At 36.4% G+C, this 18,013-nt stretch overlaps 1 protein-coding gene across 5 annotated transcripts in view; it reads left to right on the plus strand.

The window, feature by feature from the left end:
- Positions 1 to 18,013, plus strand: part of HACE1 (HECT domain and ankyrin repeat containing E3 ubiquitin protein ligase 1) — a 95,740-nt gene that overhangs the window by 10,199 nt on the left and 67,528 nt on the right. For all 5 annotated transcript variants that reach the window (XM_049695131.1, XM_033418753.2, XM_033418752.2 and 2 more), the window contains 2 exons: positions 4,827 to 4,902; positions 10,099 to 10,230. In XM_049695131.1, the coding sequence (XP_049551088.1) occupies positions 4,827 to 4,902; positions 10,099 to 10,230 (208 nt within the window). The remainder of the gene's footprint in view (positions 1 to 4,826; positions 4,903 to 10,098; positions 10,231 to 18,013) is intronic.

Raw genomic sequence — 18,013 nt, forward strand, 5'->3', positions numbered from 1 at the left:
AGTGTTTGTCTTGGCCTGCTTTAGTGTTTCTGTCTTCAGCCATCAGTGCATTAATACTAAATTGCCCTCCTTTCCAGTGGAAAACCCAGTAAGCTGCCTCCGAGCACGTGGATGACTGGTCCCTGTGTCATTTGGGTTACCATAAACTTCTTATAATTGTTGCAGTATCTGGGCAGGAAAATAGTTGTTTCCTGTACAGTAGGATCCAGCATTGCTCATGATTGTATGAGAATATAAAAAGGGAAGACTTAAAAATTATTGTCTATCCTTATGTTGCATATTGGTCAGATTTGAAACATTTTTTCTTTTTTCTTTTTTTTTTTTTTTTTTTTGGCGTTACGCAGGCCTCTCACCGCTGTGGCCTCTCCCGCCACGGAGCACAGGCTCCGGACGCGCAGGTCCAGCGGCCATGGCTCACGGGCCCAGCCACTCTGCGGCATGTGGGATCCTCCCAGACCGGGGCAGGAACACGTGTCCCCTGCATCGGCAGGCGGACTGTCAACCACTGCGCCACCAGGGAAGCCCTCTTTTTTCTTTTTTAAAAAATTTTTTTGCTGCACCACACCGGGATGTGGGATCTTAGTTCTTCAACCAGGGATTGAACCCGCACCTCCTGCAGTGGAAGTGTGGAGTCTTAACCACTGGACTGCCGGGGAAGTCCCAGAAACATTTTCTCTTTATTTTTTGGGCTAGATTGTGAGCTCATAAAGAGCAGAACTCATGTGTTAGTTAACATTTTAGCTCCATTCTAAGCAAAATTGGTGTGCACTTAGTTGGTCTTTTTGATTTACTCAGGGTTCTGGAAAATAGCAATAATGATTATTAAGTAAGAAAAAAGATATAGTTCTCTTATATTGCCCCGTAGTTTTGCAGTTCATTTTTGGGATGGGGATTATGGATTGCTGCTTTTCTTCAACAATCTCTACCCTAAACACTTCTTTAGAGCTTTTTTCCCTGGTACAGTCCCACCTAAGTGTTTATTTTGACAATATGCCAGTGGTCCACGACAGGCTTCTGAATAGATTTTAGAAATCCAGCAATATGGGTGCAGACACACACACACACACACACAGACACACACACATAATTTAAACAATGCAATATTAATTTTAATAAGACTTTCTGGTCTGTTGCCTCACGTTATTGAAGATTTATTTTCTAAGGTTTTCATAACAATGTGTTAGATGAAGGAACTTTGTAAACTTTTTTTTTTTTTTGCGGTATGTGGGCCTCTCACCGCCGCGGCCTCTCCCGCTGTGGAGCACAGGCTCCGGTCGCGCAGGCCCAGCGGCCATGGCCCACGGGCCCAGCTGCTCCGTGGCACGCGGGATCCTCCCGGACTGGGGCACGAACCCGTGTCCCCCGCATCGGCAGGCGGACTCCCAACCACTGCGCCACCAGGGAAGCCCACTTTGTAAACTTTTGAACTTAAAAGTTTACTCAGAGCTTTGTTTTCTTCCATTTCTTTGATTATAAAGCTGATTTTAAATGACATTTAACCTCATTTTAGATATAAAAAATCAAAGCAAGGAAAGTAATTTGTTCTCTTTTAAAAGGTTTATTCAGTTAATAAAAATTTTAGCTATTGATTATAAGATTTACTAATTAGTAATCAGTTAGTTATGCTTAGTACTGAGTTGATTAAAGAAATATGATATAATCCATGGCACAAAGATATTTATTATCTGAGTAAATAGTTATATATATTACATGTATTATGTATATTCTTTGTATGTCATATATATATATAGCATACTTGCAAAGGGTTCCTGGACCCAGTTCCTGTGTGTGTGTGTGTGTGTGTGTGTGTGTGTGTGTGTGTGTGTGTGTGTGTGTGTGTGTGTGTGTGTGTGTGTGTGTGTGTGTGTGTACACGCTTCCCCATACCAACAAGCAATTCTCGGATGCCAACAGAGTGTCCTAGAAGTCAGCTCAATTCTAACTCTATGTACCTTCAGGTAGAAGCAGATTCTGTAGGTAAAGGGCTCAGTCCTATAAGACCACTCTCTACTTCAGATGCCATTTGCAAGCTCAGTCACAAGTGGTGCTTCTGACTGACTGGCTACAAGTTGGAGGTTCCGACAACCCCCTCCAACTCAGGATTCCAGTCGAAAGTCCAGGTTGTTATCAGTACTTTTGACTGACTGGCTATAAATCAGAGGTTCCCACGATCCCTTTCTTGGGTTCAATTAATTTGCTAGAATGGCTCACAGAACTCAGGAAAATGTTTGTTTACTCACTAGATTACTGATTATTATAAAAGGGTATTAAAGGATACGAATCAATAGCCAAATGAAGAGACAGATACACAGGGTGAGGTCCTGAACAAAGAAGGTCCTGGCATGGTCACACGGAGAAACATTTTGATTCCCATCCGGGAAGCTCTCCCTGAAAGGGACAAAAAGCTCTCCTTTTGGGTCTTTATGCAGGCTTCATTACATAGTCATGATTGACTTAAATCATTGGCCACTAGCAGTTGATTCAACCTCCAGGTGCTTTCCCCTCCCTGGAAATCAGGGTGGGACTGAAAGTACCCTGTAGTCATATGGTTGGTTCTCCTGGCAACCAACCCCCACCCTTGGGTGGGACCCAAAATTCACCTTCCCTGAAACGTTTTCAGGAAATGAGGGCCATTGCCCTTAACTGCTTAGGAAATTCAAAGGGTTTGGGAGCTGTGACCCAAAAAGTGTGGATTAAAACCAAATATATGTTTTTCCCATAAATCATGGTATCTCAATACTCATATTAATACTATATATACTATATTGTGTAACATTATACATAATATGCTATTACACATACCCTATTTTATATTTTTTATGTGTGTGTGTGTATATATATATATATATATATATATCATTTACTCAACTAGATCATGAACTTTTTCATGCCATGGATTAAATCATATTTCCTTAATTCAATACTGAGCATAGTTAAGTATATACATAAAAAGCATATTTTTTAATTTATTTATATATATATATAGTGTGTGTATCACTTTGTTTCCAAAGCATGAATTTTCATTTAATTATTTAATGAAGGGGAAATTGAGATAAATACTGAAGAATGACTAGGAATGGCTCAGGCTAAGAGGAAACATTGTGAGCAAAATGAAGTGGTAGGCAGTTCAAAAGGCGGCAAAGGACTTTTGTAGACATGTCTCCAAATAAGATACATAGGGGGCTTCCCTGGTGGCACAGTGGTTGAGAGTCCGCCTGCTGATGCAGGGGACACGGGTTTGTGCCCCGGTCCGGGAAGATCCCACATGCCACGGAGCTGCTGGGCCCGTGAGCCATGGCTGCTGAGCCCGAGAGTCCGGAGCCTGTGCTCCGCGGTGAGAGAGGCCACAACAGTGAGAGGCCCGCGTACTGTAAAAAAAAGATATATAGGTGGCCAATAAGAACATGAAAAGATGCTCAATACCCCTGATCAGGGAAATGCAAATTAAAACTACAGTGAGATACCAACTCACACTCATTAGTATGGCTATCAGAAAAACAGTGTTGACAGAATGACAAGTGTTGATGACGATGTGGAGAAATTGGGACCCTTGTGCTCTGTTGGTGGGAAAGGAAAATGGTACAGATGCTCTGAAAACTAGTTTGGTGCTTCCTCAAAAAATAAAAAATAGGATTATCATATGGGAAATTCCTTGGCTGTACAGTGGCTGGGATTCCTCGCTTTCACTGCTGAAGGCCCAGGTTCAATCCCTTGGTCAGGGAGCTAGAATCACACAAGCTACATGGCGTGGCCAAAAAAAAAAAAAAAAAAAATTACCATATGATCCAACAGTCCCACTTCTGGGTATATAACACCCCAAAATTTGTCACAGGGTCTTGCAGAAATATTTGTATACTTGAGCTCATAGCAGTATGATTCATAATAGCTAAAACAAAAGGAACCTATGTGTCCATTGACAGATGAATGGATAAGCAAAATGTGGTATATACATACAGTGGAATATTATTCAGCCTTAAAAAGGAAAGAAATTCTGATGCTACAGATGCTACAACATGGATGAGCCTTGAGGACATTATACTAAGTGAAATAAGCCAATCACAGAAAGACAAACTGTATGATTCCACTTTTATGAGGTACTTAGATAAACCCAAATCATAGATACAGAAAGTAGAATACTGGTTGCCAGGGGCTAGCAGGAGAGGGAATGGGGAGTTATTGTTTAATGGATATAGAATTTCAGCTTTGCAAGCTGAAAAGAGTTCTTGAGATGGATGGTGGTGATGGTTGCACAACAATATGAATATACTTAATATCACTGAACTGTACACTTAAAAATGGTTCAGATGATAAATTTATGTTATGTGTATTTTACCACAGTAAAATAAATTGAAAAAAAAGTGAAGTAGGTAGGGGGATGAATAGATAGGCATTTTATTAATTTTGTGGTTTTTATAACTCATCTTAGTATTTTAAATATTTTGCAATCAGGAATGTAGGATACAACATTGAGACATCATTTTACTCTGTCCATTCCCCTTCCATTAGACTTATATTGTCTGACATTTCTAATGAAGATTACTATTCCAAATATTCTGTCAACTCTAGAAATTTCTCAGCATTTTGAATGATGAATTTGTCCCAATGGCATGAAAACCTCATTGTGCCTTTTCTTTATCCTATTATCTTTGAGTCATAGAAAAAATTTTGTGTTTTGTTTCAGATGTTACAGTACTTATTTAAATATTGCAGATGGAAGTTGATATTTGCCATTAATTAATGTTGAGTATAGTTACTGTTTCAGTAAAATAATTGTCATTTGCTTATTTTTCTAGTACCAGTTATCTGTAACTGTCTCTTTCTTTTCAGGCAGAAGAAATGCATGAGTAAATTATTAGAATACAATGCTGATGTCAACATTTGTAATAATGAAGGCCTTACAGCAGTAAGTGCTAAGAATTTTTATCTGCGATTTTAAAAATACTTTTTAGAAAATAATATTTGAAGGTGATAGTATGCAAAATGTAGTACAAGTATTTGTGCAGTTCCTCTTTGTGGTAATTGGGAAGATACAGTATGATTGAGACACAGTTCTCAGCTATATTTATTAAGAGAAGTTAAGGTTCACCATTTTTCTCCTTTCCCCTTATTTTTTAACTTTATGACCTTTCATTTATTTTGAAGTCTTGATCCCCTAGCTTTTGTCACTGACTTTCAAGGGAGTTTGTAGGAGCATCTCCACTGAGGTGTGTTATGAGTTCATTATAGGACAGCTGTTTTTCATTATGTCCTTTTAAATTCTTTTAATATATACATGGTAGGAAAATTTGGATGGCTATGTTTTTATAACTCATTTTAGTTTTAAAAAAGGAAAGGAATGAATAAAAAAAAAGGAAAGGAAATAAAAGGTAACTAAGGGAATGATCACTCACCTGTACTCCCTGCACTCAGAGATAATCACTGTTAATATTTTAGCCTGTATCCTTTCAGACTTGTTATATCTTACTTAAACTAGTATTTTTATCCTTTTTGCCATGTCACTTTCTTTTCAAAAATATGATTATATTTTTTTGATCCACATAGATATTGTAGGGAGGGTGGTGTGGGATATTTCTGAAGAGATTGCTGAAATCCAAAAATTTTAATCATATTGTCATTTAATGGAGCATATTTGATTTAGAAGTAGAGATAAAATAGAATTATGTGATTACTGAGAAATTGTTTTGACATTGTGACAGAAATAAATTTTGTTAAATTTTACCTTCCTGTATGTGAGGTGATGGAGATTTTAATTAAATGGATAGTGGAAATCCTTTCACAATGTATATCAGATCATTGTGATGTATACTTTAAATGTCTTACAGTTTTGTCAAATATACCTCAATAAAGCTGAACTTTTTTTTTTTTAACCTTCCTTTGGTAGTTTTTGTAAATTTTGAGTCCTTTAATTTGTGAATAAAGAAGAATATTGAGTATTTACATACCATGCTAGTTTTCAAGGCCTTTCTGATTAAATTTTTTTTTTTCAGTGGGCAGGGAGGGAGCTGGGGCATAACAAAACAGCTTTTCTAAGATGTGAGTTATTCTGAGAATGACTTGTTAAAGAGTAAGTTCAATCATGATTATTATATGGAATTCACAATTCCTGTGATAATCTACATTTTTGTTACATAGTAACAATATAACACCATTTACTCTGTAAAGGAAAACTGTATTCCAAATATCTACAGAATGCTATAGTGATATGGTAGGTACCACAGAGGGTTATAAAACTATGGAATTGACATAGCTCTATCCTTAGGACACTCTCTAGTATAGGTAAGATAAGATGCTCAGTACTAACATAGTCTGTTTAATCGCATAAGTTTTTATCTGCTAATTTTCCCCCTTCACTCCTGAACTTTAAGGGAAGTGGAATATAAAATTTTTAAAAATAAAATTTTTATTAAAAAATTATTCATGCATATATTTAAAGAGTCAAATGATTCTACAAGGTTTATTATATAAAAACAGTCTCAGCTCTTTTTCTGCCTGGGACCAATCTCAGTGTTCTATCCTGTGGCCCTGATTGGTGTGGTGTGCCTCCTTCTCTTAGAAACAGTTCTGGCCACCAAGTGTGTTCCTGCCTAGTCCCAGGTCACATGATGGAATTAATTCAACAGCCAGGCACATTGACCCCATCAGCTGAAGGAAGCTAGCTAGGATGGTGGAAATGTGGTGCTGCAGAATTGAATAGTGGCCACCAAGCATGTGGGGCAGTAAAGTCAAGGGCTCCTGAGATGGAAGAACCTTCAGTGGGGAGTCAAGATCCCCAGGATTTTTCATACAAAAGGAGAGAACTGTTGACTGCATACTTTGTAGGCTGATCACCCTCACAAAGGGCTCCTCATGTTTCTTCATTCATTTGTTCTTTGAACAGGATTTTCTTGGATACCTATTATGTGCTAGGCACTTTACTGGTATGGGGTTAGAGCAGTAATTTGACTGACCCAGTCCTTGTCTTCCCCAAACTTCCAAGGAAGTCAGGATAGTCAACAGGCAATGGTGACACATTGTAATGAATGTTAACATAGGTGATGGAGATGCTGTAGAAGTCAGATAAGGGGACCCATCCTCACCAATGGCATTGGAGGAGGCATCCCAGGGAAGTATCACAAGAGCTGAGGCCAAAGGGACAAACAGAAGTTAGACTAGTGTAAGTGGTGATTGTGAGGTTGGGAGTGGTAGTGGGGTTCTAGCTCTGTGGAATAGGTTGGCAAAGGCTTGGAGATGCAAGAGAGCATGCTACATTGGAGCAGTGAGCTTAACTGGTGTTCAGATACCGCTGGGGGTTTATGAAGACTTCCAAAGGTCTGTAGCATGGATAGTTAAGGGGGTCACTTTCCAGGTCTTCAGCCTTTATATGTGTGCTCCTTCCTCAAGCTGATTACTCAAGGACACCTTGCGCTTCCCACCTTCACCTTCAAAATCACTCTTCTATCACTTATGTTTTTATTTATTTTTATTATTTATTTATTTATTAAATTGAAGCATAGATGATTTACAGTACTCTTAACTGAGCCTTTTGTAGTACGGAAGTGTTAATTTTTGATGTTCAGTATATCAGTTTTTCCATTTATGGATTGTGTTTTTGGTATCAAGTTTAGGAACTCTTTGCCTAGCTATACATCCTGAAGATTTTCTCCTATCTTTTTCAAAAAGTTTTATACTTTTAAATTTTACATCTAAACCTGTGATCTATTTTGAGCTAATATTTGTCTGTGATGCTTAAGTCAAGGCTTATTTTTTTTACCTATGGAGTCTAGTTACCCTGGCACTGTTTGTTGAAAAGGCTATATACTTCCTGCATGAGATTGGTTTTGTCTCTCTCTCAAAAATCTTTTGGGCATATTTGTATGGGGTTATTTCTGGGTCCTCAGTTCTGTTCCAGTGATCTGTCTGTCCCTTTGCCAATACCACACTGTCTTGATTACTCTAGCTATATAGTAAGTCTTAATATCAGGTAGAGTAATTACTCCCACTTTATTTTTCTTTGTCAAGATTGTGTTAGCTACTCTGGTTCTTTGCCTATCCATATACATTTTAGAATAAACTTGTCTATGACAAAAAACCTTGCTGAGATTTCTTATTGGAATTGCATTAAGCCTGTAGATCATTTGGGGAGGATTGACATCTTTACTATGTTGAGTCTTCCAATCTATAAACACAGTATGTCTCTCTGTTTATTTAGGTCTTTGATTTCTTTCATCAGAATTTTGTATTATTCAGCTTACAGATCTTGTGCATGTTTTAAGTGTATAGCTAGGTATTTTATTTTCTTTGGAGCAATTGTAAGTGACGTTTATATTTTTTAATTTTAAAAAAATTTATTTTATTTATTTATTTTTGGCTGCGTTGGGTCTTCGTTGCTGTGCACAGGCTTTCTCTTGTTGCAGTGCATGGGCTTCTCATTGTAGTGGCTTCTCGTTGAGGAGCACGGGCTCTAGGCATGCGGGCTTCAGTAGTTGTGACATGCAGGCTCAGTAGTTGTGGCACATGTGCTTAGTTGCTCCGTGGCATGTGGGATCTTCCAGCACCAGGGCTCAAACCTGTGTCCTCTGCATTGGCAGGTGGATTCTTAACCACTCCACCACCAGGGAAGTCCCGCGACATTGTTTTTAATTTTTATTTCTGCATGTTCATTGATAGTACATGGAAATGCAGTTGCCTTTTATGTGTTGATCATGTAGCCTGTGACCTTGCTGAACTCACTTATTAGTTCTAGGAGTTTTTGGTAGATGCCTTGGGATTTTCTACATAGACAGTCCTGTCATCTGCAAATAGAGATAGTTTTATCTTTTCCTTTCCAATCTGTATGTCTTTTATTTCTGTTTCTTCATTTATTGAACCTTAACATTTTTTTTTGTTTTCTAAATACGTGTTGTTAATTCATTACTAGACTTCCCTGAGCTTTGTAAATATCCTCATAACATGTGTTCAGTACCTTTCACCTTCTTGAATAGTTCTGAAGGAGTCTGTTATGGGGACTGCTGTTCTCTAAGTGAGATTGGTTGATTTCTAGGCCTGCTTTACAGCGTTATTTGGAATATCTCTTCACCATCATCCCAGAGATTCCTTTGCCTTTCTTTTGTTTTGGGTTTTTATTTATAGGCATACCTCAGAGATGCTGCAGGTTCTGTTCCTGACCATGTCAATAAAATGAATACTGAGATAAAGCAAGTCATACAAATATTTTGGTTTCCTAGTGCATATAAAAGTTATATGTAACTTCAAGAAGTGCAGCAGAGTGTTACTACCTATCCTTGAGCCTTTTGGGAGTTCTGTGATCTGAATCTACCTTCTTGGTGCTCTATTACTGGTTTAGGATTCAGCTCTTTGTTCTGACAATTCAGACAAAAGCTTCCAGCTTGCAAAATGTGTTGCTCTTGTATTCTCTCCTTTTCTTTTTCTTAATAGGTCTGTCCTTTAAGAAAAAGTACTCTTTACTGTCATTTCAGTGATGTTCGGGGAAGAAGTAGGAGCTGATGCATGGCTTCAGAGTTACCATTTTAAAACAAAAGTTTCATGATATATTTTTTTAATGGAAAAAAAGTCAGATGAAAAATGCATGGACAGCATAGTCCAAAGTTTTAACATTGATTATCTTTGTGGGGTAGACTTACAGGTGTTTTATATTTTTTTAATCCTCCCCATATATGTTATTTATATATGTTACATGCATTATGTGTAAAATATAGGAAGTAAAGAATATGACACCTACTGTCATATTAATTACTTTTTAACTTACGTTTGTTTCTGGGGGAGGAAAAATATCCAGTACCTCTTCTCTAGAGATAAGCTATACATACAGTCCATGGTCATCTAAGAAGCAGAGTATTTGGTGATCCTAAGTTTAGGATTTTTAACTACTTTGAAACCATGAAATGCTTGATTTTGAAGTACATGGTGGTGTAACCTACATCCTGATGCATATTTTTTCCCCATATAAAAATATAGGAAAAAAGTATATTGGCTTAAATTTTAATTTTAATATTTAGTGTGCATATCATGCTCACAGTTGATGAATAATTGCATTATTTATCTGCTGCTTTTATATGAAACACTCTTGCACAAATGTTAAGTAACCTAAATGGCTGCACAGATACACTGGCTGGCTGTGAATGGGCGGACAGAACTACTCCATGACCTTGTACAGCACGTCAGTGATGTCGATGTTGAGGATGCGATGGGGCAGACAGCGCTGCATGTGGCCTGCCAGAACGGTCACAAGACGGTAAATAAAGCCTCAAGGACTTTAAATTAAGTTGCATCTGTTTAAACTTTGAATTCATGAAAAGTTTTCCACTGTGTATAATTGGAAACATGAAGCAAAATCTTATAACATTTTCTGTGTCATGTGGTCTTCTGATTAATATATTCTATGTGGATGAAAGGAACAGAAAATAGTGTTTTTAAATATGTTTAATGTATTTGTAATTTGGATTTCAATTTTATTTCTGATTCATAGATTCTAATAGCTAAATATTTTAAATTTTAAATGTAGTATGTTCACATATAATAATTTTAACAGTTTATAATGTTTCTTGTCCTCAGTTTTATCAAATAACTTTTTCATATTTTTTACCATTTTCATATTTTTACCCTTAAGCCTCAAGTTTTGGAATTAGTGAAGAAAGTGAGCTCTGACATTGCTTAAATAATTCAACTTGGATTAATTATTTTTCTACTCTCTTGGAATATGATTTAAGTGCTAGAGTCACAGCTGTTTTCTTCCTTACTTTTGATTTCTAAAATCATGCATTTGTTTTAGGCAGTACTTTCCTGTTATCCCTATGTATAAACACTTGGCTTTTAAAATTGCTAATAGTTTTCTCTCTCATTAGAAGACTGGTGCTTTATTTAAAGATTGTTAGCTTAAGATTTTAGATTGAATTTCTGCTTTTTGTATTTTCCTATCCTGGTTACTTTCATTTTTTTCCCACATTTAACATTATGGATAATAGAATATTATGTATTTACTAACTAAACAACAAAAACCAATTGAAAACCAAAAAACACCACCAGCATCTACAAAGATACAGAAGTTTGCTTGTTTATATTTATTTTTTTGTATACACTGAGTCTTATCTTTTTGTTGGGAGAATTCCTAGTAGAATCTAGATTTCTGTCTCTGCAAACACTTTTTTTTTTGTGGTACGCAGGCCTCTCACTGTTGTGGCCTCTCCCGTTGGCGGAGCACAGGCTCCGGACGCACAGGCTCAGCAGCCATGGCTCACGGGCCCAGCTACTCCGCAGCATGTGGGATCCTCCCGGACCAGGACATGAACCTGTGTCCCCTGCATCGGCAGGCGGACTCTCAACCACTGCGCCACCAGGGAAGCCCCGTGCAAACACTTTTTTCCTAACCTAGGTTCAGGATGTCAGATCCTACGTATTTAGATGCTTTATGTATGACCTCAATTCATAGAATACTGCACTTCTTTTAAGATAGTGAGCTCAAGGTTGACATTGTCTTATGTTTAATAAGAGTTGGATAAAAGGAAGGATATATGCTTTTTCCTTTTTTTCTTTCCTGGCATTTCTTCTGAACACCAATGTTCGTTTTTATTCTTTTGTCTTTTATCATCTGAAAACTAACCCATTTGTATTCAAGGAGTATTCCTTTTCGTTACCTTTTACTTTCTCTATGTCAGTACTACTAAATTTAAGAAGTATTCTGTGTGGAAAACAAAAAATCATCTGAAATGTTCTAATCTTGACTGGCCCCAGTAAGCAACTGCTGCCTGTTAGAGAAAGAGTCCTGCTGGTAGCTCTTACAGGACAGAAAAGCACCCGCTTTAATAGAAATACTCCCTGCCGTTAACGAACGAGTGGCGTGTCATTTACTAAGATTGTAAACCTACTTGTTGCCCGGGAACTTGTGTAGTAAAAAACGGGAATTCAGATTAGGAATTACCTACAAAGGCTAATTTTAGCTGCCTTAAGCCAGTGAAGAAACAAGAATGACGCAAAAAACCTTGGTTCAAAACATGTGCATTACAGGGTGCATTAAAAATTTAGAATTGCCTCTGAAGTTATTGAAGAGTAGTTAGTATAATACGCTCCATATGGTTTACCACCTAAAGCAGGCGTGGTAAAGTAAGGGAGAATTCCTCATAGTCCTCATAGCATATGCCTTTGAAGAATTGTATTTTCAGAAGATTTATAGGGGGCCTGACTTCACTGTGGTGATGGGCTTCACAGGGTGAGATTTTGCAGGTATGATACAGGAGGAAGAGTACAAAAAGTCATGTTGACTTGTGATTGATTGTATTAGTGAGTGAGATTCCTTTCTGTCATAGTTGGCCCATTATAGTTATCTGTGAGGATCGTATACAAAGAGAATGTTTAGCACTATTTTCCAATTCATTGTATGCACCTTTAATCCTTCAATAGGGCAAAAAGGAATCCTGAAAAATTAGGCCATCTGCTAGCCTCCAGGCTGAATTATACCTCTAAAAATCTGTGTTGATAGTTGTGCTATTATTACCTGTGTGTCATAATTACTCATGTATTTCTGGGACATGTTCAGATCTCAGTGGATGAGAATATTCTTTTATCTTGAGTTGGATATGATTTAAGAGCTCTGAGATATGTTATTACAGGGTAGATGTTATTGATTTTGTTTTTAACCCTTTGTATATCTTTCCATAAGTTGAACAGAGTCTAAAATGCTTTGTCAGATTTCAGCAAATGAAAATGGCCTTTTCATTGTCTCAAAGTAGTCAGTTTTTGCATAAATTCATTAAAAGGTCTTCAAAACTTGTGTCCATGTAGACATATACCAGTGCACATAGGTTTCAAGATTTATATATATTGGTTATATATATATTTTATAGAATGAAATGTAAAACTTTAAAGGGGGAAAGAAACTCCCTTAAAAATATTCTCAAAAGCACATCAGCTCATTTCAAATTAAAGAGGATGATACAAAAAAAAAAAAAGAGGATGATATGATAAAGAAATGCTCTGAAATTTACTTTCTAATCTCATTTTAAGGTAAATCTCAAGAATGCAGAAAAGATTTTGAACAACTGGCTGAGAGCTCTAAAGCTTTGTAGAATTTATAATTGAATACCGTATTCTTGCTTTGATGACAAATAATTTTTAGATTTACATGACTTTTTTACAGATAAAAGATTTGGAAGAAAGATTGATTTTGTCATAACTAAGAAATCAAGTAATTTTTGCCATGATTTCCTATAGATGCATCTGTTTAATTAGAGGTAAACCAAGATAAGGGTCTTTTCATCATCTTGTTGGAAGGAAGTGATTTGGGCAGTTGAAGAGTGCAGCGTGACCATTTTTGTTCTTGTAACATAATAGCACTATGATTTTAAACGACTTCTATTCCTATTTTAAAATGATCAGATGAAAGAAATGATCAACTCCTTAATTTAATTTTTTATAAATTTCCTTAGGTCAGCTGTTACTAGCTATACAATACCAGAATTATGGTTTGTCTTTGGATATTGATTTAAAATAAAAAATAATTAGAGAATTTGGTTATTCATCTGGCTTATTATATAGTCTTTGACAACTTTTTCTTCCCCTGCCTTTATCTACCTCTTAAGATATAATCTGCTGATTACACAATTAAGGGAAGTTTTGTGAATATTTTGGAAGATACTTAAGAGTAATGATAGGGGCTTCCCTGGTGGCGCAGTGGTTGAGAATCTGCCTGCTAATGCAGGGGACACGGGTTCGAGCCCTGGTCTGGGAGGATCCCACATGCCGTGGAGCAACTAGGCCCGTGAGCCACAACTACTGAGCCTGCGCGTCTGGAGCCTGTGCTCTGCAGCAAGAGAGGCCGCGATAGTGAGAGGCCTGCGCACCGTGATGAAGAGTGGCCCCCGCTTGCCACAACTAGAGAAAGCCCTCGCACAGAAACGAAGACCCAGCACAGCAAAAAATAAAAAAAAATAAAAAAAAATAATAAACTCCTACCCCCAACATCTTAAAAAAAACCAAAAAGAGTAATGATAGTATTGGTACTGTTACTACCATTATTAATATTGATGATGTGATTCTGTAAGAACAGTACAAAGAGCACTACCTGGACTCTTCATTCATTTGCTCTTATGCAGTAAGCTAGGCCTAATGTGTTGTTTGATTTTTAATCTCATTTTTAGAAAGTGTAGTAAAACCTAATATTATTCTACATAGGTATAATTGACTCCATTTTTTTTTGGCCATAAATTGAACTTACTTTTTGGTAATTTTTTTCTTTGTCATTAGGTCTTTAAGATGTATTGATGTGTTGAATTGCCACAAATGGTTGATTACTGTTTTCCTGGAATAACTTGGACTTAGAAACTCTAGAGAACTGTCAAACGGTTCAATCTCAATTTCTATTAGTTAAAGTACACAGCAGGATTAGTTCTTGGACTAATTTCAGTTCACTTAAGGAAATTTTATTTTTATCACAATAGACTTTATATTGCTAAATTTAGATAACTGAATATGATGGTTCACAAACAATATGAAATGATAGTTGAACCCTGCTTAGAGTAGATTACCTTTGATAGAACTGACTGCATTTTTTTTTTTTTTTTTTACTGAAATTGTAGGCTTGTTAAGGAACAGTGCTCATCTACGTTCAGTCAGCTCTCTTGATATCTTTAGCCAGCTTCCAAGCTTTTCATCCAGAGAATTACAGGGCAGCCATGCAAACTTAATTGAAAGCTTTTGCAAAAACATTAACTGGATTCAGCCTTGAAGCACGAAGGTAGATGTACTTAACATTTCAGGATATGTTTTAAGGTTCAGAGTAATTTTATTTATTCTAATGTTAGAATTCTCCTTTCATCACTTCTGAGAAATGTGAGCAAATAATAGGAAATTCTATTACTGTGATTTTTTTCCCTAACACAACTGGGTAATATTGATTTTTTTGCTAGGTATTACATAAGGGTTCAAAGTCTTGATAGGCTTAGGTGGACAGGTTTCTAGAGAAGACCTATAAACACCAGTCACTGACTCGTGAGTTGGCCATTTTTCTTAGTGCATAAGTTGTTTGTGCATTGCTGTTCTGTCATCAGAATTACTTTTTTTTTTTTCTTTTGCCATACGTGGGCCTCTCATTGCTGCGGCCTCTCCCATTGTGGAGCACAGGCTCCGGAAGCGCAGGCCCAGCGGCCACGGCCCACGGGCCCAGCCGCTCCGCGGCATGCGGGATCCTCCCGTACCGGGGCACGAACCCGCGTCGCCTGCATCGGCAGGTGGACTCTCAACCACTACGCCACCAGGGAAGCCCCAGAATTACTTTTAATAAGAGATGAAAGATGCTTTTTTTGTTGTTTGGCTATCATTGTTTTAGTAAATGAGGATACAACTTACGTTGTATGGTTTAATATTGGTTTTTACTTATGGTTTAATATTGAATATTCCTTTCTACTTTGGTCAGTGTCGTTCAGAGAGTTGACATTGATAAAGTAGAGCTGCCTTGGATTTCTTGCTTTGTAACTTATCAGTGTATTGGGTACAGGTGGTCTTGGTTAGTCACTGCCTTCAATTAAATGACTTTTGAGATTGACCCAGACATTAGCTTTGCACATTAGTTTTCCACTCAGGATGTTGTTTTATCATTTGAAAGGTCATGACGTCTGTTGAAAGTGTGTTGTTTCTTGAGGATTTCTTGAAGCCTATGTGAAAATCGCCTTTCCATGCTTTTCTTTCAGTATTCCTTCCCAGCTCTTCCTTACTCTGTAAGGGGGAAGACTCCCCTTGTACATTATCTAGGAATAGGATAATAATGTGTTTTTGTTTTTTAAGGGGGAGAGGGTTGGACAGGGAATTTGAAGGTCTGAATTATTTTAAAAACATATTTTGGTGATCAATATTACACACATAAAATGATTTTAGTTCAGTGTACTTCTTAAAATTATGTTATATTAACTTGAAAGATACAGGTAATCAGCTCTCAGTCACAGATATTTGTTAGTATACTTTTACATGTTTACATTTACTAAATTGTAAGCTGCTGAGCTTAATTTTTGCAAGTAAATGAGAAGCCATAAAAGTTTGAAAACAGGGGAACTTATGACCGTTGTAAATTACAGTGATTTATTTTGGACTTCATGGCTTATAGTCTGTTAAACAGACACAATGCAGTTTTCACCGAAGTACTTGTGTGTAGGGGTTTAGGGGTGAGAAATTTGCTAAAACAAATTGAATCCAAATCTGTCATAGAGAATCCTATCAGTTTTTCTGGATAGCACTAGTCACCATCTAGCATACTACATATTTTATTTCTCACGTCCCTTTGTTTTCCTTTTCCACTAGAATGTAAGCTTCATGAAGGCAGATGTTTGTCCATTTTGTTCATTGCTGTGACTCTAACATCTAGCACATACTACTAGCACATACCAACATTGAAATTTTGTTGAAAAATGGAATGGGCTAGTCAAATGCAGTATCATTCCAAGCAGTTTTTTCTGCCATTTTCTTTCCGTTTGTAAATGTTTGTAATTTTTTTCTTTTGTACCTTTAAGTGAAGCATATGTTGATAGTGCTGATTCTTATAGAAGATTGTATCTGGTTTGTTTATTGCTGAAAATTTCTGCTTTTGAGACTCCTTAGGGATTGTAGTGGTTGAATCCAGAATTTATTCTCTTTGATTTTGTTTTGCCTTATGCTTCTGTATAATTTAAAATCTTCAAGCAGTATTGTTTCTTCAAGGGCTTTTACGTTTTTAATTTAATAGTTTCCTCCACCTGAATTCTCCTAGTTTCAAAGTTATTTTGCCCTTCATTTACATAGATTGGAAATTTAAAAAAAAAACGAAACTTTTAAGTTATGTGACTTTCTTGCTTCTTTTATTATGCTATTTAATCAATAATTGAATTCTGTGTTATCCTTACTCCTCCTGTTTCAGAGATTTTACAAAAAGAAATCTGCATACATTTTTTTTAAATCACAAAGATTGATGACTTTTCACTCATGTCAGTGCTGCAAGGCAATTTTTTTTACTCTTTACATTCAAATCCCTTTATGTATTTTTTTTCTTCTTACTCTGAGGGAAATGGGTTTTTCTCCCTCTTTGACTTCAGGCAACATTTTATCTACAAGTGAGCTATTGAAAGCTTTTTTAAAATATGTGTTTCTTTTAATAGTTGTATATTTTGAGGATCTTAATTGAGATAATTTTGTTAAAACAGAAAAGCAGATTTATGAACGTAAAAGAAAATGCTGGAATGAGTTTTTCCACTTTATTAATCAAGTTTTTCTCTGTTAAGAACAGAATTTTTAATGTATTCATAGGATATTTCCTGTGTACAAGGGTATGATAGAAACATATGACACAGAAGTATTTGTGTGTAGGAGAAATTTGCTAAAACAAATCATGCTGTCTTGCTATGATTTGCCTGAAGTTTGTCTTACCACTTTGTAGAGGAATATGTTAGTCTGGTGTTAGTTTAATGGGTAATTTGTTTTACTGTTAGCTCTACAGTATAAATAAAAATACAGAAATACTGTAAAAAGTATGGATTTAGAAATGGCATTATTTAAAAACTGAACGGAAATAACTGTCTAGGCTCTTGAGCTTGACTCTTAAATAGTTATTTAGTAGGGAATTAGTAGATCATCTGTGATTAATGTAGCTTATGCAGATATGCCAAATTAGCCAGAATACTATTTAGTATTCTGAATTTAGAATTTCTGTTTTTTGGTAAATTGCTTAGTGGTTATGACCATGGGCTTAGGTTTTAATCCCCGCTCCCCTGTTTATTTGTGTGTTGGGGTGCGCATTACTTGACCTCTTTGAGATTCAGTTTCCTACTTGTGAAAGTGCAGAGAAGGATATCAACTTCCATCAGGATGCAGTAAATGAAATGATAAATGCTTATTAGCACAGTATCCAGGCACATGCTAAGGTTATTCATACTATTATATCATTATATACTTTTAACAATTATATAATTTTTATGAATGCATAGTATGTTTTGTTAATAATTACTTTATTTCAGCTTCTCTCTGGATTGCTGGGTTTTAATTGAATATTAATATGTATTTTT

The sequence above is a fragment of the Orcinus orca genome, chromosome 12 (assembly GCF_937001465.1).
Source record: "Orcinus orca chromosome 12, mOrcOrc1.1, whole genome shotgun sequence".
NCBI classification, from domain to species: Eukaryota; Metazoa; Chordata; class Mammalia; order Artiodactyla; family Delphinidae; genus Orcinus; species Orcinus orca.